We start from the raw sequence: 24935 nt of genomic DNA on the forward strand, positions 1-24935 counted from the left end.
GTCCGTGTACTGTATATGGGGGGCAGTCCGTGTACTGTATATGGGGGGGCAGTCCGTGTACTGTATATGGGGGGCAGTCCGTGTACTGTATATGGGGGGCAGTCCGTGTACTGTATATGGGGGTGCAGTCCGTGTACTGTATATGGGGGTGCAGTCCGTGTACTGTATATGGGGAGCAGTCCCGTGTACTGTATATGGGGGGCAGTCCGTGTACTGTATATGGGGGGCAGTCCGTGTACTGTATATGGGGAGCAGTCCCGTGTACTGTATATGGGGGTGCAGTCCGTGTACTGTATATGGGGGCGGTCCGTTTACTGTATAAGAGGGTGCAGTCCGTGTCCTGTATATGGGGGTGCAGTCCCGTGTCCTGTATATGGGGGGCAGTCCGTGTACTGTATATGGGGGTGCAGTCCCGTGTCCTGTATATGGGGGTGCAGTCCGTGTACTGTATATGGGGGGCAGTCCGTGTAATGTATATGGGGGTGCAGTCCGTGTACTGTATATGGGGGTGCAGTCCCGTGTCCCGTATATGGGGGTGCAGTCCCGTGTCCTGTATATGGGGGGCAGTCCGTGTACTGTATATGGGGGTGCAGTCCCGTGTCCTGTATATGGGGGTGCAGTCCATGTACTGTATATGGGGGGCAGTCCGTGTACTGTATATGGGGGTGCAGTCCGTGTACTGTATATGGGGGTGCAGTCCGTGTACTGTATATGGGGGTGCAGTCTGTGTACTGTATATGGGTGCAGTCCGTGTCCTGTATATGGGGGTGCAGTCCCGTGTACTGTATATGGGGGCAGTCCGTGTACTGTATATGGGTGCAGTCCGTGTCCTGTATATAGGGGTGCAGTCCGTGTACTGTATATGGGGGTGCAGTCCCGTGTCCTGTATATGGGGGGCAGTCCGTGTACTGTATATGGGGGGCAGTCCGTGTACTGTATATGGGGGGGCAGTCCGTGTACTGTATATGGGTGCAGTGCGTGTACTGTATATGGGGGCAGTCCGTGGACTGTATATGGGGGCAGTCCGTTTACTGTATAAGGGGGTGCAGTCCGTGTCCTGTATATGGGGGTGCAGTCCGTGTAATGTATATGGGGGTGCAGTCCGTGTACTGTATATCAGGGCAGTCCGTTTACTGTATATGGGGGTGCAGTCCCGTGTCCTGTATATGGGTGCAGTGCGTGTACTGTATATGGGGGGCAGTCCATGTACTGTATATGGGGGCAGTCCGTTTACTGTATAAGGGGGTGCAGTCCGTGTCCTGTATATGGGGGTGCAGTCCATGTACTGTATATGGGGGTGCAGTCTGTGTACTGTATATGGGGGTGCAGTCCGTGTACTGTATATGGGGGTGCAGTCCGTGTACTGTATATGGGGGGCAGTCCGTGTACTGTATATGGGGGGCAGTCCGTGTACTGTATATGGGGGCAGTCCGTGTACTGTATAAGGGGGTGCAGTCCATGTACTGTATATGGGGGCAGTCCGTTTACTGTATAAGGGGGTGCAGTCCGTGTACTGTATATGGGGGCAGTCCGTGTACTGTATATGGGGGCAGTCCGTGTACTGTATATGGGGGCAGTCCGTGTACTGTATATGGGGGTGCAGTGCGTGTACTGTATATGGGGGGCAGTCCGTGTACTGTATATGGGGGCAGTCCGTTTACTGTATAAGGGGGTGCAGTCCGTGTCCTGTATATGGGGGTGCAGTCCGTGTACTGTATATGGGGGTGCAGTCCGTGTACTGTATATGGGGGGCAGTCCGTGTACTGTATATGGGGGGCAGTCCGTGTACTGTATATGGGGGCAGTCCGTGTACTGTATAAGGGGGTGCAGTCCGTGTACTGTATATGGGTGCAGTGCGTGTACTGTATATGGGGGCAGTCCGTGGACTGTATATGGGGGCAGTCCGTTTACTGTATAAGGGGGTGCAGTCCGTGTCCTGTATATGGGGGTGCAGTCCGTGTAATGTATATGGGGGTGCAGTCCGTGTACTGTATATCAGGGCAGTCCGTTTACTGTATATGGGGGTGCAGTCCCGTGTCCTGTATATGGGTGCAGTGCGTGTACTGTATATGGGGGGCAGTCCATGTACTGTATATGGGGGCAGTCCGTTTACTGTATAAGGGGGTGCAGTCCGTGTCCTGTATATGGGGGTGCAGTCCATGTACTGTATATGGGGGTGCAGTCTGTGTACTGTATATGGGGGTGCAGTCCGTGTACTGTATATGGGGGTGCAGTCCGTGTACTGTATATGGGGGGCAGTCCGTGTACTGTATATGGGGGGCAGTCCGTGTACTGTATATGGGGGCAGTCCGTGTACTGTATAAGGGGGTGCAGTCCATGTACTGTATATGGGGGCAGTCCGTTTACTGTATAAGGGGGTGCAGTCCGTGTACTGTATATGGGGGCAGTCCGTGTACTGTATATGGGGGCAGTCCGTGTACTGTATATGGGGGCAGTCCGTGTACTGTATATGGGGGTGCAGTGCGTGTACTGTATATGGGGGGCAGTCCGTGTACTGTATATGGGGGCAGTCCGTTTACTGTATAAGGGGGTGCAGTCCGTGTCCTGTATATGGGGGTGCAGTCCGTGTACTGTATATGGGGGTGCAGTCCGTGTACTGTATATGGGGGGCAGTCCGTGTACTGTATATGGGGGGCAGTCCGTGTACTGTATATGGGGGCAGTCCGTGTACTGTATAAGGGGGTGCAGTCCGTGTACTGTATATGGGGGCAGTCCGTGTACTGTATATGGGGGTGCAGTGCGTGTACTGTATATGGGGGGCAGTCCGTGTACTGTATATGGGGGCAGTCCGTGTACTGTATATGGGGGCAGTCCGTTTACTGTATATGGGGGCAGTCCGTGTACTGTATATGGGGGCAGTCCGTGTACTGTATATGGGGGCAGTCCGTGTACTGTATATGGGTGCAGTGCGTGTACTGTATATGGGGGGCAGTCCGTGTACTGTATATGGGGGGTGCAGTCCGTGTACTGTATATGGGGGTGCCCTAGACATTGGGGGTGACCAGTTCCTGCAGACTTAGTCTGCTGATACTCGTGTATCCTGACTTCTAGTGCCCTATTCCTCCCTACAGACTGTATTTAGGAATGAGTGCAGCCTTAGAGCCCCACAGTGCTGCCACGTCTTTGTGTGGAGCGCCTGCTGCCCGCCGCAGACCCTGTGCCCATTGTTCGGGGCTGGCATCGCTTCTCTTTGTGTGGGAGGGACAGCGCCGCCCCGTGGTGCACGCACGCAGTGGCAGCGTCTCCTCTCCCCGCCCGGCCGCGTTCACACACCTCGCCCCACGTGTGCACGGCGGGCCCGCCCGCTCCGCTGTTGCTGCTGACACCCGAGCGAGCACCGAGCCCGAGCAGCAGCATGGCGGGGCCGCTTCTCCCTCACCGGGGCAGCCGCTGCTGCAGCGCCACGGCCGTCAATATTATGCTGGGGGTCCTCCACGTCTTGCTGCCCTGCTTCCGACAAGGAGGGGGACAAGGTGAGGAATGCATGCAGCGCGCAGACTGTGGGTGCCGCTGCCGAGGGGCCCTGCTGCTGGGGTGAAGGAGGAGGATACTGTGGAGGAGAGGAAATGGGCCTGTCCTCCTTGCATGGATGTTCTGGGCAGATAGCAGGGGCTTGTGCTCCGCTCACTGCAAACACACGGAGCCTGGAGTCCGGCTTTGTCTGTGGGCAGCGTGCATGATGCCAGTGTGTCGGGCACCTCAGGGCTGAGCCTGGGTATAGGGTCCTGATGTTTGGCAGCCAAACTTGTCAATATTGTGCTTCCTCCTGGTAACCATGTGTACCCAGCATCACTTCCCTGGCACATGGGTCTCCTGGCTGGCCACTGCTGGGAGACCAGGAGAGACTGGCTCTTATCATATGGTGTGGGCATTATATTTACCCGTCCGGCAGAGGATAGGAATGATATGTCAGTGAAAACCCAAGTAGTGAAGTATATTCTGCACCCGCTTTACCAGCACATGGTGCTGAGTGTGGCAGCCTTTATCCCTCTTTGACAACTGGCGTAATCTGCTCACCATTGTAAGACGGGCTTTGTCTCCGGGCCCCAGAGTGTCAGTGTGTGGCCGCCTTGTCTCCTGGTGCCCGGCTTCAGTGTCTGGCCGCCTTGTCTCCCGGTGCCCGGCTTCAGTGTCTGGCCGCCTTGTCTCCCGGTGCCCGGCTTCAGTGTCTGGCCGCCTTGTCTCCCGGTGCCCGGCTTCAGTGTCTGGCCGCCTTGTCTCCCGGTGCCCGGCTTCAGTGTCTGGCCGCCTTGTCTCCCGGTGCCCGGCTTCAGTGTCTGGCCGCCTTGTCTCCCGGTGCCCGGCTTCAGTGTCTGGCCGCCTTGTCTCCCGGTGCCCGGCTTCAGTGTCTGGCCGCCTTGTCTCCCGGTGCCCGGCTTCAGTGTCTGGCCGCCTTGTCTCCCGGTGCCCGGCTTCAGTGTCTGGCCGCCTTGTCTCCCGGTGCCCGGCTTCAGTGTCTGGCCGCCTTGTCTCCCGGTGCCCGGCTTCAGTGTCTGGCCGCCTTGTCTCCCGGTGCCCGGCTTCAGTGTCTGGCCGCCTTGTCTCCCGGTGCCCGGCTTCAGTGTCTGGCCGCCTTGTCTCCCGGTGCCCGGCTTCAGTGTCTGGCCGCCTTGTCTCCCGGTGCCCGGCTTCAGTGTCTGGCCGCCTTGTCTCCCGGTGCCCGGCTTCAGTGTCTGGCCGCCTTGTCTCCCGGGGCCCGGCTTCAGTGTCTGGCCGCCTTGTCTCCCGGGGCCCGGCTTCAGTGTCTGGCCGCCTTGTCTCCCGGGGCCCGGCTTCAGTGTCTGGCCGCCTTGTCTCCCGGGGCCCGGCTTCAGTGTCTGGCCGCCTTGTCTCCCGGGGCCCGGCTTCAGTGTCTGGCCGCCTTGTCTCCCGGTGCCCGGCTTCAGTGTCTGGCCGCCTTGTCTCCCGGTGCCCGGCTTCAGTGTCTGGCCGCCTTGTCTCCCGGTGCCCGGCTTCAGTGTCTGGCCGCCTTGTCTCCCGGTGCCCGGCTTCAGTGTCTGGCCGCCTTGTCTCCCGGTGCCCGGCTTCAGTGTCTGGCCGCCTTGTCTCCCGGTGCCCGGCTTCAGTGTCTGGCCGCCTTGTCTCCCGGTGCCCGGCTTCAGTGTCTGGCCGCCTTGTCTCCCGGTGCCCGGCTTCAGTGTCTGGCCGCCTTGTCTCCCGGTGCCCGGCTTCAGTGTCTGGCCGCCTTGTCTCCCGGTGCCCGGCTTCAGTGTCTGGCCGCCTTGTCTCCCGGTGCCCGGCTTCAGTGTCTGGCCGCCTTGTCTCTCGGTGCCTGGCTTCAGTGTGTGGCCACCTTGTCTCCTTTTGTCTGGCTGCCTTGTCTCCCGGTGCCCGGCTTCAGTGTCTGGCCGCCTTGTCTCCCGGTGCCCGGCTTCAGTGTCTGGCCGCCTTGTCTCCCGGTGCCCGGCTTCAGTGTCTGGCCGCCTTGTCTCCCGGTGCCCGGCTTCAGTGTCTGGCCGCTTTGTCTCCCGGTGCCCGGCTTCAGTGTCTGGCCGCCTTGTCTCCCGGTGCCCGGCTTCAGTGTCTGGCCGCCTTGTCTCTCGGTGCCTGGCTTCAGTGTGTGGCCACCTTGTCTCCTTTTGTCTGGCTGCCTTGTCTCCCGGTGCCCGGCTTCAGTGTCTGGCCACCTTGACTCCCGATGCCCAGCTTCAGTGTGTGGCCGGCTTGTCTCTCGGTGCCCGGCTTCAGTGTCTGGCCGCCTTGTCTCTCGGTGCCCGGCTTCAGTGTGTGGCCGGCTTGTCTCTCGGTGCCCGGCTTCAGTGTGTGGCCGCCTTGTCTCCCAGTGCCCGGCTTCAGTGTGTGGCCGCCTTGTCTCCCGGTGCCCGGCTTCAGTGTGTGGCCGGCTTGTCTCTCGGTGCCCGGCTTCAGTGTCTGGCCGCCTTGTCTCTCGGTGCCCGGCTTCAGTGTGTGGCCGGCTTGTCTCTCGGTGCCCGGCTTCAGTGTGTGGCCGCCTTGTCTCCCGGTGCCCGGCTTCAGTGTGTGGCCGCCTTGTCTCCCGGTGCCCGGCTTCAGTGTGTGGCCGCCTTGTCTCCCGGTGCCCGGCTTCAGTGTCTGGCCGCCTTGTCTCCCGGTGCCCGGCTTCAGTGTGTGGCCACCTTGACTCCCGATGCCCGGCTTCAGTGTGTGGCCGGCTTGTCTCTCGGTGCCTGGCTTCAGTGTGTGGCCACCTTGTCTCCTTTTGTCTGGCTGCCTTGTCTCCCGGTGCCCGGCTTCAGTGTGTGGCCGCCTTGTCTCCCGGTGCCCGGCTTCAGTGTCTGGCCGCCTTGTCTCCCGGTGCCCGGCTTCAGTGTGTGGCCACCTTGACTCCCGATGCCCGGCTTCAGTGTGTGGCCGGCTTGTCTCTCGGTGCCTGGCTTCAGTGTGTGGCCACCTTGTCTCCTTTTGTCTGGCTGCCTTGTCTCCCGGTGCCCGGCTTCAGTGTGTGGCCGCCTTGTCTCCTTTTGTCTGGCTGCCTTGTCTCCCGGTGCCCGGCTTCAGTGTCTGGCTGCCTTGTCACCTATCTTCCAGAGCGTCGTTGTGTGGCCGGCTTGCTGGTGTTTGCCGTCATGGTGTGCACTGGAGTATGCCTTGTATTATTTTGCTTTTGTTCTGATGACTCCAATAATCCTGGTTCTATTGTTTTGTGCCACCTCTAGTGATCGAGCCTGTCCCCAGCATGGTGGAGCTGTGGCAAGCAGAAGACGCTGAGCTTATGCTACCCAATCAGGTGAGATGGAGCAGTAATGATGTACTTCACACACCAACATCACCTTATGTTCAGTGATCTCTCTGACAGCTGTCATTTTATGGCTAGTATTGGGTTTCCTTAGTGTATGTCCATTAGATGTGATGATGAACTTTCCGCACGCGAGGTACTGTCTCTGGGCAACAATAGGGGGACAGAGATCTTGTGTGGGACAGGATCTTACACCCAGGGTCACCACTTGTGGTTTCATTGTAGTCTATGTGTTGTTAGTTGCTATGTTTGTGTACATGGGTGATAATGTGGTGGTGTGGGTGTGCTTTATATTCGAATAAGTGCGATCAGCTGGCACAATTAGATAAAACCGTTTCTGCTGCCATCTGATCTGCTGAAACATTAGGAAAGCCTATGTAATATGTTTGGTAGTATGCCACATAGTTTACTTACTGCGTGTGGTTAGTCACTAGGTCTACATCTTCACAATACTATCATTGCAAAGGAAAATCCTTACGTTCCTTTATTCCTGGCATCTTCACATTCCTTCATGTAACTCTTATGTTCACTTGCTTCTATAAAAGGGTTGATTTTCAGATATACAAAGGTCAGATAGGTTGGGGTTCCCTGGCCAGAAACACCACTTATCCCAAGAAAAGACTTTTCCTGATGTCAGCCATAAATGGTGATGAAGATGAAATAAAAAAAACATGAGATTTATTATTAACATGTCACTAGTCTTTTGGGACTATCCAAAACTTATTGCAAGGCCGCCTTGCATATGTGTTTCGGTCTGCGATGCATGGGCTAGCCGCAGGGGTCCTGACCTGAGGTCTGCGATGCATGGGCTAGCTGCAGGGGTCCTGACCTGAGGTCTACGATGCATGGGCTAGCCGCAGGGTTCCTGACCTGAGGTCTACGATGCATGGGCTAGCCGCAGGGGTCCTGACCTGAGGTCTGCGATGCATGGGCTAGCTGCAGGGTTCCTGACCTGCTGTCTGCGATGCATGGGCTAGCCGCAGGGTTCCTGACCTGAGGTCTGCGATGCATGGGCTAGCCGCAGGGTTCCTGACCTGAGGTCTGCGATGCATGGGCTAGCCGCAGGGTTCCTGACCTGAGGTCTGCGATGCATGGGCTAGCCGCAGGGTTCCTGACCTGAGGTCTACAATGCATGGGCTAGCTGTAGGGGTCCTGACCTGAGGTCTACGATGCATGGGCTAGCTGCAGGGGTCCTGACCTGCTGCCGGCGATGCATGGGCTAGCTGCACGGTTCCTGACCTGAGGTTTGCTATGCATGGGCTAGCCGCAGGGGTCCTGACCTGAGATCCGCAGCCTTATATTTACTTATGAGGCTGCCGAATTCAGGTCAGGAGACCCACTGCCAGTCCGTGCACCATGGTCTGAGTACGGAAACCTGGATACGTGAAACAGCCCTAAGTTTTTCTTGTAGGCCATAGATATCTTAAAAGCAAACCATTGCCGATATATTCAGTAGAAGGCCGGAAAACCTGTGTGACAACGTTTATCTTTTATTTATTCTGTGCCAACACATTCCTTAGCCCTGTATATGGGTGGTAGTCCCTCTGCCCTTTTCCTCAGGGGAGTTTGTATTCTAATTTGTAGCATAATTTAATAGTAAGCCATTTATCTTAATTTGCGAATACTCATTCGTCCCCCTCTTCGTGGAATAACTTCTCGATCTCTGGGCATCTGATCGCTTGTACTCCCATCATATTGAGCCCCATGTGAATGGAGTTGAAGTTGATCATACACACTGCTGCTCCATTCATACTTAACGTGACCACCGGAGATAGCCAAGTGCTGCGCTCAGCTGGTCTTTTGCACACCCATAAGAATGAATGTAGAGACTGCACATGATCACCCCCCACTCTATTCGCACAGGGTCTCTTCAGTGCCTCTGCTCTCTGAATCAATCTGAGGCTCAGTTCAGTTAGGCTACTTTCACACATCAGGTTTTTAGCAGTCATGACTATTCCGGCGTCGCAACGGATCCAGCGTAAAATGTGGAAAACTGATTAAACGGATCCGGTTTTCCCCCGGATCCAACTAGTGGAGCCGGCGAAAAACCGGATCGGTTTAATCAGTTTTGCATCCGTTTCTTCCGTTTTTTTATCCGTTTTTTTAAGCATCCGGTTTTTAAAATCGCCCCTGGGAGGCTCCAAAATATGATTGGCTACTGAAAACCTATATATACAGCGTTCCTTCAGCCTATCTGTGACAGGTTGTAGAGGAGCAGGTTGGAGAGCAAGATGGAAGGCGTTATTGTGAATATTGTGAAGATCAACGTGGATTTTGTGGAGGCGAATCGATTCAAAGCTATTGTTCTGGAGAAGGAGCGAGAGAAACAGCAGCGCATTATGTGCCGACGGCGTTTGTGGATCCACCCCATCACTGCACAGAGAATGACACGTGGCTCTGTGGCTGGCAGCCTCTGTTACTGGCTGGAAATGAGTGAGGGCCTCGCTGGCATTGTGTATATATGTTTCCTGGGGGCCGGCCAATTGGTTCTGAGCATGCTCAGATTAAAAAACCAGAATGTGGTGCCGGATCTGTCTTTTTCCGGATCCGGCGCCCATAGACATGCATTGTAGCAAAAAGCCGGAAGCGCCAGATCAGGTGTTTTCCGTTTTTTCCCCACAGACAAAAAACGTTACTGTAGACGTTTTTTCCAGACGCCGGAATAGAAGTTTTCCCCGGATCTGGAAAAAATGGAAGGAACGGTGGTCCATGTGGCGCAAACCGGCGCTAATACAAGTCAATGAGAAAAAAACAGATCCAGCTTTTGATTTTGCCGCTTCCGGTTTTTCAAAAAAGAGCCGGAGGGGAAAAAACCTGATGTGTGAAAGTAGCCTAATCGGGAAGGTATCTGCTATCCTATGTGCAGAGGATATCATTCAAACTTGAGAATACCCCTTTAAAGGCCTTTAAGATGGCACATGGGGTCCCTATGGCTCCATAATCTGGAGACACAGGGACTCTGCTTATCTGTATGATACTATATATTACACATTTTTTTGGAAGGGAAATGGCTGAGTAATTGTTCAATGGTTTGCAAATATGGAAAAAAAAAACTACCAAGAGAAATGTCCAGCCATGCAAAACCCATGTGGATCTTGGCTTGAATGAACTTCTATCACCAGACTCCAGTACCAACCGCCAGACAATTCTGCCTTATGAAATGAGCCTTGATGAGGGAACAGACCCTCAGAGCAGAGAGAGGATCGGTACCCAAGAAATGTATCTGCTACTTATGGCCACCAGTGCCTGGAGACTGGGTAGCGTGGACCCCGGTGGTGTTGGTTGCTCTTAACCATCCACATTACTAGTAATGTTGCTTTCTCTTACAGGTGGAGACATTTTCTTTTTCCCTCCCTATCACTGCTTGCTTGTGTATGCTTTTCTACTACAACTGTGAAACAATAATGTCATTTAATAGGCAGAGAACTTTAAATGGAAGCTGTCAACATGAAAAGCCCATCCAATCTGCAGGTACCATAGTGGGAGCTGAGGAGACTGATAGTTTTGTGAGAAAATATTCAGTATAACCTGTGCTTTCAACGTTTAATCCTCTGCTCTTTCTGGGTTTTTCGGTCCAGTCAGCGGCCCTTCAGATTGGGCGGAATTTCATGGTGACAGGTTCCCTTTGCAGCTTTCTTTGTTACAAACCTTGGTATGTAAATCACGTTATGTGGGCAAAATGATTACCAGGTCAAATGCCATCACCAAACAAACCATAGCACATTAGTCACTTATAGACACGTTTGTCTTAGACTTGTTGGCAGGCAGCTAATCTGGACTTGCGGCGTGAAGAACTGGTGTAATCCAAGACTTTGCCTATGTGTTTGGTCACAGCTACCGGTATTTAAAATGAAGATTCTCTTCTGTGCAGATGGGGATGTTTAATGTTAGAAATGAATGATTCGATCCTCACTTCTCTGGTCCTGGCTTCCAGTCTGGTCCTCCATGGCTTCTGCTCTTCATTTATGTAGCTGGAATCCTGGGCCCCTCTGGCACTGAACAAGCCCCATGATGTCAGGACGTTACACATGGCCTAATGACTAGGCCTCATGCAATGTCATGACGTGCATCACGTCTTGCGTTAGTGGGTGATCGCTAACGGATAGCGTTGCACGGCGAAAATGTCGCAATTAACGCCGTGCAACGGGTCCGTTAGCGCACCCATTGACAGCAATGTAAATTTCGCCTGCAGCGCATCACTAGCGCGTGCCTTTTTCGGCTCGCGCTAGTGATGTGCCGTTCTTCTGTGACGCGCCTCGGACGCTGCTTGCAGCGTCCGCGGCGCGCCCGAGGTCCGTTCCCCGCTCTCGCAGATCGGGGATCTGCGAGAGCGGGGACGTTAACGCGACCCCTGAACGCGGCCCCTAAATAAACATTGCATTAGCGCAATCCGCTAGCACTAGCGCTAAACGGATTGCCCTAACGCAATGTGAACCTAGCGGGCCTAATGAGCGCTAAACGCACCCAACATGTCAGGTGAAAAAGTAAAGACGGCTTTGGGAATGGACTGGGTGCTGGGCCAGGGCAGTGGAAACTCAATTGCTCATCTATATTTAGTATATTTTTGTAGGTAGCTGTTTATTATGCTAGGCAGTTATTAATGTACTCAAGATCTAATCCTTACCTCCTTATCCCTCGTCACCCTAAAGAGGAACTATTGTCTGGTCCAAAGTGATCAGTCTCTGCTCTTATTTTATTTTTGCTGGTCACCTCATTATTTATTTTTATTCACCCTGTGGCTCCAGAGACATGGCGTTTTTACGTAGTGCTAATTTTTAGAATCTTTACAAGGGGCGTTGCTCACAGGATTTTCTGGCGGTGCGTCTTTTCGGCTTCTCTGTACAATTACTCTGTGAGCAACGAATGCCCCCTTGTAAAGACCACACAATTTAGTGCTAAAAGGCTCATATTTCTGGATCTATATGGAAGATATTAAAAAACGTGGCAGGAAACATAAGGCCGGGCCCATAAGCCGCCAATGATTGCAATATTTACGTTGATGTTTTTGGCTGATTGTCGCGGATGAGCTCCACGTTGGCTCTGGCATCACTGCTGCCTCCCTGAGCACGCACAGTGTGCCGTTGAAGTCGGGTTTGTACACCCGGCTTCATTGCACATTCCTACAGAGGACGCCCATCGTGACCAGGCATAATATTTCTAGGGAGCTGGTGATGAGGTCACTCTTGCACATCATGGCTAACGCTCACAGGGACGGGCTTAAATGATTAGAGAGAGAATTATTCTGGGGTAAGCAGCACACCCAAATGACTAGAAAACCACTTTTTTCCCTTCCCCCATGACGGCACACCTGAGAGAGGGGATCCGCCCAGCCAGGACAGGAAACCCTACTGAAAATAAAAGGGCGGTACCTCTGTCGCTTCAGTTGGGTTTCCTGTCCTGACCGGGACCCTCGTGCTGAACACGGCGGTGATTCCACTCACCCAGGTCCCTTCCCGGCGTGGAAGAGCAGGCGGCGCCTGTGCGTCGGTGTTCGGGAGCCTGGAAGTGCCGTCCGCAGGTCCCCCGGGGTCTTTGTGTCCGAGCGGGCGTTGGTGCAGCACGGTCGGACCCAGCTCCTTCCGTGGCTGCCACGCCGCCCTCCTCCCTCTGCCGGCATCCAGGTGCGGCGGCCGCTTCCGGGTCGCCCGTCTGACGTCACGCGCAAGGCACGCTGGGAATGGGCGTGCCCGTGTGACGTCGGGGCGGGCGCCGGATCCAAGATGGCGGCGCCCATGAAGAAACGCCGGCCGGGGAAAAAGGACTCCGGCGGCGCGGCAGAGGAGGGGAGGGGCCACCATTGGGCACCTGAGGAGGCGGGGAGTGCAGTGGTCCCCCATAAATGGGTGTCTGACCACAGAAGACGCGCTCATGTCCAAAAACTTCAGCATGGAAGTGGGACAATCAGAGCAGCAGCAGCAGCCGCCGCCATCACAGCAGCAGCAGCAGCGTCAGGAGCTCTCGCCAGATGCCTTGCCGAGCCACCAGCACCAGAGCAGTCGCTCAAGTGGTAGGAGCAGCAGCCGTCCTGCCCGGCAAGACTCTTCAGCGTCCAGAAGGGACACTGCACGTGCATCTGTCCAGCCTCCAAAACCGGTACCCTTGACTGACGGCGGTGGTGAGTGATCTTCGTGAATGTCACCCTTATGGTAACAGGGTCCATTTTTTCTGTTTGATCACTAGGGCCCGAGGAAATCTAGCGGCAAAACAAAGAACGGCGAATGTGCCCTTTGTAAAGCCCCGCTTGCAGTTCAGTGGCAGAAGGACCTCTGCTCTGACTGCATTCAAAAAACCATACAGGATGAGACTCCTAATTTCGCCACTAGCCTCAAGGCCATAATTCAGGCAGAAATTAAAAACTCCCTAAAACTGGCCCGTAAAAAATCAGGGAGGAAGAGCCGTAAAGTGTCTACGGATTCGGAGGCCTCTCAGAAACAGGAGAGTCAAAAATCATCCCGTTCTCCCTCTACCTCCTCCGCCTCTATCCAGTCCTCAGATTCCTCCTCAGATAGTGATACAGGGGGTCGCCCGTGTTTCCCAACTGAGGATGTAGAAAAGTTAGTCAAAGCAGTCAGAACTGCAATGGGACTTAAAGAGGAAAAGACACCTAGGTCACTTGAGGATGTCATGTTTGGCGGTTTAGAGGAAAAAAGAAAACGGACATTTCCGGTCAATGCAAAAATTAAAGCATTGATCGAAAAAGAATGGAAAAAACCCGAAAAAATGGGTACCTTACCTTCTTCATCTAAAAGGAGATATCCTTTTGAAGAAAATGACTCCGAATCCTGGGAGAAAATCCCTAAGATTGATGGTGCGGTAGCCAAATCTCTGAAAAAATCATCCCTTCCCTTAGAAGATTCAGGGGTCCTAAAAGATCCACTGGACAAAAAAGCAGATGGGTTTTTGAGGCACATCTGGGAAGCAGCGGCAGGGGGCTTGAAACCGGCTATAGCTGGGACATGTACAGCTCGCACTCTAATTGTCTGGTTACAACAGATAGAAAATCAGCTAAGGGATAAAGTCCCTAGGAATGACATTCTTGCAAATATATCCCTAGTTCAAGGGGCAGCAGCATTTCTGGCGGATTCCTCTGGACTCCGCGAGATTAACAGCTAGAGCAGCGGGCCTGTCCAATGCGGCCAGAAGAGCCCTATGGCTTAAAGGTTGTCCGGGAGATTTGCCATCCAAACATAGGCTATGTTCCATCCCATGTGATGGTCAACTCCTCTTTGGGGAAAAAGAGGAGATTTTGGAACAGGCAGGAGACAAAAAGAAAGCCTTTCCAACCTTCCCGAAAGATCCGAAAAAACCCTTTTTTCGGAGGAGATTTAACAGAGGCCGACCTCCAGGAGATAGGAGAAATTGGGACTTCAAAGATAAAAGGAAATCAGGTTATATGTTCAAAGGGCCCTCTACATCTGCCAAAAAGTCCCCCCAATGACATTACATCAGAGGTTGGAGGAAGGCTCTCCCTCTTCTATCCAGCCTGGATAAACATCTCCCTGAGCATCTGGGTTTTAAATATCATAAAAGAAGGCCTAAAAATAAAATTTATCCATCCACCCAGGCACAATTTTGTAATAACCCCCCGGAGGAAAGCCTGGCAGGAACAATTAGCCCTAGAAACGGAAGTCCTCGGATTGATTCAAAAGAATGTCTTGCAAGAAGTCCCGATTCAGGAGTTGGGAAGGGGGTTTTACACCCCCCTCTTTCTAATACAAAAACCCGATGGCTCTTGGAGGACCATAATCAACCTAAGAAAGCTCAACCTTTCAATAGACAATTACTCCTTCAAGATGGAGTCCATCAACACAACCACAAAACTTCTGTTTCCTCACTGCTTCATGGCAGTAATAGACTTAAAGGACGCATATTACCATATTCCAATACATCGCAAATACTGGAGATACTTGAGAGTGGCACTCTACATACAGAACCAAGTGAAACATTACCAATACACAGCCCTTCCATTCGGCCTATCTACTGCTCCCAGGGTTTTCACCAAGGTGATGGCAGAGGTAATGTCATATCTCCGTTCCCGGAATATTGTAATTATCCCATACTTGGACGATTTTCTTGTGATATGGAAGACAGAGGCCGCTTGCTCCCATCAGATAACGGTAGTGATATCAACTCTAAAAGAGCTCGGTTGGTTAATAAATGTCCCCAAATCGAAGTTAGTTCCTGTAAAGGTACAGTCCTTCCTGGGCCTGATACTAGATTCAGAACGTCAACTCTGCCTCCTCCCGGAGAACAAATTAACCAAAATAATCAATTTAACCACTGCAGCGATACATCAACCAGCGATGACCCTAAGGAAAGCGATGTCCCTACTAGGCTCGTTAACGTCCTGCATTCCAGCGGTAGGATGGGCACAATTCCACCTGAGACAACTGCAGTGGGAAGTTCTGTCAGCCCAAAGACTGTTAAGAGGGCATTTGGAAGGAAGTTTATGTCTTCCTCAGGATGTAAGAAATTCCTTAAAATGGTGGACCATAGAGGAACGTCTCACTATGGGAGTCCAATGGCAGAAACCGGTCGAGGACATCATCACGACCGACGCAAGCAACATAGGTTGGGGAGCTCACTTAAGATCCCATTCAATTCAAGGAACTTGGTCCCCCCAAGAAAAGAGCTATGGCTCAAACGTAAAAGAACTATTGGCAGTAGTAAAGTCCTTGAAACATTTTCTTCCCCGGCTCCAGGGCCGCCATGCTCGAGTCATGACGGACAATCGAGCAGTAGTGGCCTATATCAATCACCAGGGGGGGACGAGGTCTTGGAGCCTCATGGAGGTGTCAAACTCACTATTTCATTGGGCAGAAGAACACCTATCTTCCCTAACAGCTCTACACATAAGAGGGGTAGAAAATTTACAGGCAGACTTTCTGAGTCGCAGAGTTCTGAGACAAGGGGAATGGTCCCTGAATCCCGAGATATTCCAACAAATAATACAGGCCTGGGGTACACCAGAGATAGACTCGTTTGCCACCTCACGCAACAAAAAAATGAAAAAATTTTGCTCACTGAACCCAAACGAACATCCTTTCGCAGTAGATGCCCTACTAATACCGTGGAAATTCTCTCTGGCTTACGCATTTCCCCCGATAGTGATGATTCCAACAGTAGTCCGGAAAATCAGAGAAGACCGAGCGAAAATAATACTCATAGCTCCATTCTGGCCAAGAAGACCATGGTTCTCCCTTCTAAGGCAAATGTCGATAACAGACCCATGGATTCTGCCAGATGTGCCAGACTTGTTAACCCATGGACCAGTGACCCACTCTCAGGTGAAGGGCTTCCATCTGGCAGCCTGGCTTTTGAGAGGGCGCTACTAAGTCGCCAAGGATTCTCACCAGGGTTAGTCTCCACCCTATTAAAAAGCAGAAAGCTTATAACGTCTAGAATCTACGGTAGGACCTGGAAGAAATTTTTAGATTTCTTCGGTGAGCCGTTAGGCGATGTAGCTCCAGTGGGTCCCATCCTAGAATTTCTACAAGCAGGCTTGCAGCTAGGGTTAGCAACTAGCACCCTTAAGGTTTAAGTTTCAGCCTTAGGGGCCCTATATAATTGCAACCTAGCATCTAATAGATGGGTTTCACGATTTATAAAATCCTGTGGCAGGTCTAGACCAGTTATTATTCCCAAAATCCCTCCTTGGGATCTAAATCTAGTCTTGGAGGCTTTAACCAAAGATCCTTTTGAGCCTTTGCAGGAATTATCACCTAAATTACTCACCCTGAAAACGGTCCTACTAGTAGCTCTAACATCGGCCCATAGAGTAGGTGATTTACAAGCTCTATCAATATGCCCTCCTTACACTCAGGTTTTTGATGACAGGATAATCTTGAGACCAGACCCAGCGTATCTCCCCAAGGTAGTCCAAAAATTTCATAGGAGTCAGGAGATTACGTTACCATCCTTTTGTAATAATCCTAAAAATCCGGGGGAACAAAAGTTCCATATGCTAGATGTAAGGAGATCCATGTTACAATATATAACCATGACTAGTCAGTGGAGGAAAGATCAAACCCTATTCGTAGCCTTTCAAGGTAGTAAAACGGGATGTGGGGTAGCTAAAAGTACCATTGCTAGATGGATCAGGGAGGCCATTAGTCTGTCCTATTCTGCAAGTGGCACTCCGGTTCCTGACGGCATCAAGGCTCACTCCACCAGGGCTGTGGCTACCTCCTGGGCAGAGAAAGCTGAGGTATCGATTGACCAAATTTGCAAGGCCGCTACCTGGTCCTCACCCTCAACTTTTTTCAAACACTACCGGCTTGACCTTTCCTCCTCTGCTGACCTAACCTTTGGTAGAAGGGTACTCCAAGCGGTGGTCCCTCCCTAAGGGTTTTTCTTTCTACAAAAGTCTCTCAGGTGTGCCGTCATGGGGGAAGGGAAAACACCAAGGTTACTTACTGGTAGCCGTTTTTTCCGGAACCCATGACGGCACCCGTATATTCCCCCCCTTTATCACCCCTTCGGTGTGCACTATTGTTTTGGGTGTTTTTATTTAATATAATGTGGTGTTGGATTGCCATGTGTACTAACCAGGGGGGCCTCTCATGCTCTGAAAACCAACTGAAGCGACAGAGAGGTACCGCCCTTTTATTTTCAGTAGGGTTTCCTGTCCTGGCTGGGCGGATCCCCTCTCTCAGGTGTGCCGTCATGGGTTCCGGAAAAAACGGCTACCAGTAAGTAACCTTGGTGTTTCATAGTTAAATCACTTTTGAAAGTTAATTTTATATTGATTAATCAACTGGCCACATAAAGGAGCTAATTAGCACGAATGAAATGGTTGCTATACCAACAAGGTGGTGGCTTAGTGGGGCTCTTTAATGAACTTCTCACTCCCCCAAATAGCCTCCAAGCGCTGTTGGCAGATTTTAAGACATAACTTTTGAGGGCATATATTCTGTGAATAAACGTGCAGACCCCCTGTCTTCATTCACATTTAGTGTCTGAGTTCTGCTCAGAGCAACTTGGAGAAACTCGAGTCTCTCAGGTTCTTAAAGGCAACCCGTTCTAGTAGTTGATATTTGGAAATTGCTGATAATGCAGTTCTGTGGTCAAGGTAGCAATCAAGTGTACGTGGGATCTCAGTGGGGGGAGCAGAGTAAGCTCCTGCCAGGCTCATCTGATGGTGGCTTTTTTGAGAACAAAGGATCATGCATCTTGAAATCCAGCGTGTCCATCCTTCCTGCTGACATCTGGGGACCCCCTCCATATATCATATATTCATCTAAGGAGGGTGCGCTGTGTCAGATAGCTTCCCCGCGAGCACTGATCTGCATTCGGGCTGTCACATGGGCCGATACAACCTCTACGAGGGGGGGGGGGGCATTGATCACTAATCCCATTGTTCTGTCCCTATACAGTCTGCATATTGTCCTCTCTACACAGGAAGATGTGCTGCTGCTTTATGGTGGATATGAAGATAAATGGATTCACACACAATTGATAAATAATGCAGTTTACTAATCTGATAATTAAAAATGTATGCAAGAGAATAGGAGACTCAAGACGGCAAACGATGTACAATATACTGTATATCAAAATGTTATCAACATGTAACCAGGCAAGATTTCAGAAATGTGCAATACAATGATCCGTAATTGATCCAGTGAGCCGCCGGTGGCTTTCTATCCTCGCTTGTTATCGGCCCGTGTGGATGGGTCTTTATCCGGCACTTGGTGCATCTGTAGATGTTCTGCACAGTAGTAAGTGTCATAGCATTGTTATGTGTAAGTCTACAGCCCCTGTAGGCAGGAAATGCAGACCGACAGGTTGGAGCCGCTTACAAGAATTGTGTTTTTATGCACACATATGTAATAACTTGGTGTCTTCCACCTGTATTATGTGCACATACCAGACCCTATGGCAAATGGATGTCGCCCATGGTGTGTTACCTGAGCTGGGAGTGGGACCACGTGGAGACCGCCCTGGCGCTGTCAGATAAGATTACGGCAGGGTGGAGTGGGACCTGTGTAGTGACTAGCTATCTGTTTGCCGAGTGCACACATTTAAGAAATTCACTTCTGTAATTTGTGCGCCATTGGCTCTGTGCATTGGTCTCGGCCATTGTTTCAGGTAGCAGGGTCCTGGCCTGTGGCTTGTCACCAGAGCAGATGTCCTTTTGTGCGATTACTTTAATTGTGTGCTGTGGCATTCAGCGCGTGCGTGGTTAAAGAAAGAACTTGGTTCCTTCTAGTGCCGCTGAATGGGCTCTGTTACTTCATTGGGTTTTTTATGTAATGCCTTGGCGACTTTTGTCTGAGCGAGACAGGAGGAGCTGTGTGACCTAATCGACACTTTCCAAGCTGCAGGTTTTGTCGCTGCTTTGTAGATGGTGTCTGACGTAAAATGGTATCACTGACTCGCCATGCAGGAGAGAATGAAGTTCATGTGCGCTGGACACCCAGAAATACGCGGGTGGGAGAAGCTTAGCCCATACGCTTCATGGCCTTTAATCCTGGATTTAGCTAATTGCTAATACACTTTTAATTGCCGTAAGCTGAAATAATACCATTTCTTACAACTCCTCTCCTGGCTCCTTGTTACTGGAAGGGAAAGTTGTTCATAGACCCTCATCTGATGGCGGCTCCTTTGTCTTTTTACAAGTCCCTGATCGCTGCTATAATGTTGACAATTTGCAGTATCACATGCCGCCATATAGGTCTATGCACATGACATTTTGTGGCCATGGTGTGCGCACGGTGGCGGAACTAACCCCATCATCATTAGTGTGCCTATGTAATTGTGCGCGAGCTGTCACACAAAGGGAGACGCACGCTTACTGTATGCCCCTTCCCATAGCAAGTGGAAGGAGGAGCAGAAGAGAAGTCCCTGATGTGCTCCCTAAATGCCAGCACAAGGAGTTACGCCTGGGCTCATTGTCATTCAGCGCGGCTGCTAGAGGGGCAGAACAAAAGGCTCCGAGCGCTACTTGAATATGTTAGATATGGCTTTTAATAATCTTTGTGAAATCTTTCCAGCAGGACAAGCTGCCATCCTAAAGTCTCATTAATAAAATTAGCTGATTTCTGCTGCTGATGTTGTAATTGGGGGATGGGGAACGATCTGACAAGTGCCTTTTGTTTAGAGGTGAATGATGCCCAATTGTAGACCAGTTGTAGCATTTCGGCGTTTATAAGGCTCATCCAGCAAATATATTTCACGTTTTGTTGCATCCGTTCTATAGATTATTAATTATAAAGTGACTCTTGTGATTTAGTGACTTCATTACTGGATCATTTCCATATTGCAGATACAAAGGGAAATCTATTTAGGAGACAATTGCCTACTAGCCAGTCATGGATCTGAGGGGAATTCTAGATACTGAAGGGATGGATGGAGGGGAACAGGAAGAGACACAGAACCTTTTTAACCTCTTAGGCTATGTTCACACGTTGCTTTTTTTTCAGCATTTTTCTATGCAAATTTTCATCTGCGTTTTACAGCACCAGCAAAGTCATGAGATTTCAGAAATCTCATGCACACGGTTTTTTGTTGGTTTTTTTGTCCTTATTTTGAGCGATACCTTGATTTTTGAAAAATGCAGCATGTCACTTCTGTCAGCATTTTTCAACTATTGGGAGCAATGGGTGGTGCAAAAAACGCTGAAAAAATGCATGTATTAGTTTTTGCTGCTCAAACCTGATGAAGTAGAATCAGATTGTTTTTAATGCACTAAGGTTATGCACAAGTCAAATGTACCCTCCCAAAAAACACTTCAAAAATGCAACAAAAACCGTAAAATCTGCTTTTTTGAAGCAAGTTTCATACTGCCAAGAGAGCATTTTTTGCTTGCTGGAAAAAAACGCAGCAAAAACACAACGTTTGAACATAGCCTTAGCTTTTGTTATTCCCTTTATATCATGTTTCGTCTATTCGCAGGATAGGTGGTAGCCAGCTCATCTCTGGGCCTGCTACCAATTCCACGAATCAGGCTCTCCAGTGGCCTGTTTGAATGGAGCAGTGAGTGCACTTGTGAGCTGATGCTTCCCTCATTCTCAGCGGGACTGCCGGAGGTACTAGAGTAGGGTGCTCTGCTATCTCTGGCAAACCCATAGCCAATGAATGGAGTAGTGGAACACATGCATGGCTATCAATCCATGCAAACTGTGCACTCCACGTTCTGTGGACTGGTATAGTATAGGAGGATGGTGCCATAACGATCATCTACGGTACTTGTCGCCTACACTGGGAGTGGGTGAGAAGTTTCTTGTATATTGCTCCGATGTGGCTTCCATGTCTTAGTGTTAGATGTCTGCTACTCTTGCTGTTTCTAGAATGAAGGAGCCTGAGTGACAGCCCCTTTTAAGAAGAAAAGTGTTTCACTAAGCTCCTTGTAGAGGCAGTTTACCCAGTTGTTTGTGAACTCTTCACCAAACGACATAGTTTTGGTTCTTGTACCCAACTTTTCAGTCCGTGGTTCACTCTTCTGATGTTACAGTTCCCACGTCTTGCTGAGCAGATCACCCAATAGATTACGTAGTTATGGTATGTCAATCTTCAGACTTCTGTTTCTTATCTCAATACTTGCTTAAAATGAGAAGCCACTTCCTGTGAGTGTAGAAACCAGAATCATTGTTGGTTTCCTATTAACATTTTGTTGTTAAACTACTTCCTTTTTTTCCTTCCAAAGTTTATAATCTTATGTTGAGTACTCCTCACTATACCTTTACTGAGCTTTCCTGAACAACCATCTTTGCTAAGTAGGGTTGACCAGTGCTGTGGAGTCAGTCCGTGGTTTGACTTACTGACTTCACAGCCCTCTGAGTCCAAAAACATTCAAACAACTCAACCGAAGAAGAGCTGTACAGTAGATTCTGCAAATAATTAAATAGCAATGCCAAGTGTTCAGTCACAAGTGAAGGACATGGCCGGTTTCATGTGCAAGAAGAAGCTGTGACAATTAGCATTGATACTGACTGCACTATTTTATAGTCTTCATGACAATGATTGGTGATTAGGCTATGTGCCCACGTTGCACAAATGCTGCCGAAATGTCCGCAGCATTTCCACAACTCCCTGCCACGGGTAAAACTCATTTGGAATGCGTTTTTCCGCAAAATGCAAGCGTTTTGCAAGCGTTTTTAGCTTGCAGAATGCTTGCGTTTTCCAAGCGATTTGAAGCATCGCTTGGAAATGTGATTGATAGGTTGGTCACACTTGTCAAGCATAGTGCCTATGCAGCATCAATTGTAAAAGATAGAATGCTAAAAATAATAATAATAATAAAAATATATATATGGTTATTCTCACCTTCCGACGGCCCCCGATCTCCTCAGTTGCGCTCCCTGTATGTTCTGTTCCCAGGGATGCTTTGCGCGAAGGACCTTTGTGACGTGGCGTGACCGCGACGTCATCCCAGGTCCTTCGCGCAATGCATTTATAGACTAAAAGTCCAGTGACATAATGCCGGTTTCACATGAGCGTTTGTGTACGCAGCTTAGGGCTGCGCAATTCCTACCTTCAGATCCGCATGCGTCCTGCGTACCTATCTTTAACATTGTGTACGCAGAGACATGCATGGTCATGGTTTGTATGCGGATGCGTCCCCATGCGGCGTTTTGATGTGCCCGCCGAACGCAACATGTTGTGTATGTGTGTGTGGCCATTTACCAAGGACCAATGTTTTGGATAGGTGTCATTTGGATAGGTGTCATTTTGCACTTCCTAGGAACAAAGAGTGCAGCAAAGAGACTATACAGTAGAATACAAATGGTGAATTATTATTATTTACGAAGTGCAAAAATTATTTTCAACTCCTAACCCCCCCTCCCTCCCCAAACCCCTTTCTTTTAAGTAAAAATAAATAGTTGCCCCCGAAGATGTTCATATCCTTTAATAAAAATATTGCAGGTGTCATGGATGGCCCCTGTGGGAAGTCTCTGCCACCCAAGAAGTAATGATGTCCTGTTCTTTGATCACTGAGACCTTTGTTTGTCTGTCAGGCAACTAGAATGAGACCACATTGGACAACCACTTCAAGGTTAATAATACACATTAGATGAGCACCTTCTAAGCCCACAGTTTGCCAGCACTGACAATCTAATGTGTAAGGGCTTTTTCTATCCTTTCCCTAATGGCAGATGTTAGAGAAAAGAAAGATTGGGCATATTTAATTTCAACACGCCCGATCCTTTGTCCTCAGTGGAGACAAACTGCCCCCAGAAATGTCTGGTTGCTGCTTTCCCTTCCATCTACCTATGAACACCTCATCGCTCAACTGAGCCTGCACATGTATTGGAACTGTCAGGAGAAATGGATTTCAGCTAGACAAGTGTTCTTTTTTTTTTCTAGTTATCAAAGGTGTATGACTACCTTTAAGGTCCCCATACACATTAATAGCTGTTGACTGACACCTCTCTCCCACGACTCTCCCATGAACAGGAACCCTCGGGCACAGTGTTTTCTGAGAGCTGTTGCCCAACTCCTTTGGCAGTTGCATATCTCTGAGAGAAGAACAGGATCGGCCTCTGAAATTTAGGAAACCAGATTCTTCTCTTCCCTGACTAGTCTGGAAGCCCCTTAAACCCTGATTTCAGCTGTTGTGGTGTAAGGAGACGGCAGGCACGTAGGATGCAGTAACGGAACGTAGTCAGAGCAAGGGTTATCAGGGGATTTAATTATACAGAGGATACTCCACGCAGGGAGAAGTAGAGGGGAATTTTCTGAATTCAAATTACTGCAACTTGGAACATGGTAGTAAAACAAGTAACTGAGACAATACGTTCAGGGGAAATAGACTTATCAATCCGACGCAGTCCTCAGTGTATTCCCTGGGTGCAAGCGGTGGCGCCAAGGCAATGGCGCAGTGGAATTTTGGCGTTGTCCTGGAGAGGATGGCGTTTTAGGTCCTGTTGTGGGTGATGTTTCCTTGTGGTCCTGATGCCGGCTTTGGGTCCGGAAGGAGAAGGAATACACAAGGCAATGTCTCTGTCCTGCACGGCGGTTTCCCCTATGTTTAGAAGCTTAACAGGATAAAATTCACAGTGGGTGGTACGACTCTCCGGTCTGTGTGGCCGAGGCTATGTCCTATACACGGGCCCTTTGTCTTAGGCTATGTGCACACGTTGCAGATTTTCCTGTGGATTTTTTGTGCACTAAAAACCGCAGCTCTTGGCAGAAAACGCAGGTGCGGTTTTTGGTGCGTTTTTTGATGCGGTTTTTAGTGCGGTTTTTAATGCGGTTTTCTCTGCAGATTGTCTGTGTGTTTGACACAAAGCTTGAACTGCAGTGGGGAAAAAAAAAAAGAAATTATGTCATTTCCTTGTCCAACCCTTTTCTTCTTTGATCCTCCATTTTGGGAATAACACACCAAAATGAGTGGACGTATTTTGAACAGTGACAGCGCTCCGCAGAGTGCTGATCGTAGGCCAGATCGCAGCCCGCAGATCCAGCTCCGCACGCCACGCCGGAAGCCCGGTTAATAATGGAGAGGCGTCAATAAGACGCCCATCCATTATTAATCCTATTAAAAGGATAAAAAAATATATATGGGGAACCCAAAAAAAAATGACATAGGGTCCCCCTATATTTTTAGGCCAGAAAGGCTAGGCCGACAGCTGTGGGCCAATATTTGTGGCCCGGGAAGGGGTTAAAATACCCATGGCTGTTCCCAGGCCATGAATATTAATCCCACAGCTGTCTGCGTAGCCTTTCTGGCTCTCAAATATAGGAAGAGCCCCCCCCAAAAAAAGTGTTGGGGTCACCCTATATTTTGAGGCCAGAAAGGCTACGCAGACAGCCGTGGGCTTATATTCATAGCCTAGGAAAGGGGCCATGGATATTTGCTCCCCCCCTGGCTACAAATAGAAGCCCGCAGCCGCCCCAGAAAAGGCGCATCTAAAAGATGCGCCGATTCCGGCACTTAGCCCCTCTCTTCCACTCCCGTGTAGCGGTGGGATATGGGGTAATGAGGGGTTAATGCCACCTTGCTATTGTAAGGTGGCATTAAGCCCGGTTAATAATGGAGAGGCGTCAATAAGACGCCTATCCATTATTAATTCTATGAAAGGGTTAAAAACAAACAAACCACACACTAGAAAAAATTATTTTAATGAAATAATGACACCCACTTTTTGACCATTTTTTTTATTTAACTCTCAATCCACCAGAAGACCCTCGACCTGAAAAAGAAGTAAAAAAAATAAAGCAAATTCATACTCCCTGTCCGCAGAAATCCATCGAGGGT

The 24935-nt window shown here is 50.2% G+C and overlaps 1 protein-coding gene across 2 annotated transcripts in view; it reads left to right on the top strand.

Annotated features, from left to right (window-relative positions):
- The first annotated feature begins 3285 nt into the window (after nt 1-3285).
- The window catches only part of TMEM131L (transmembrane 131 like), a 161739-nt gene continuing 140089 nt past the window's right edge, over nt 3286-24935 (top strand). The window contains exons 1-2 of one of the 2 annotated variants that reach the window (XM_077279362.1): nt 3286-3494; nt 6657-6727. In XM_077279362.1, coding sequence (XP_077135477.1) covers nt 3377-3494; nt 6657-6727 — 189 coding nt within the window. In that variant the 5' untranslated portion in view covers nt 3286-3376. The remainder of the gene's footprint in view (nt 3495-6656; nt 6728-24935) is intronic. The other variant, XM_077279361.1, reaches the window with a different exon arrangement.

This window comes from Ranitomeya variabilis, chromosome 1 (assembly GCF_051348905.1).
Source record: "Ranitomeya variabilis isolate aRanVar5 chromosome 1, aRanVar5.hap1, whole genome shotgun sequence".
Taxonomy (NCBI): Eukaryota; Metazoa; Chordata; class Amphibia; order Anura; family Dendrobatidae; genus Ranitomeya; species Ranitomeya variabilis.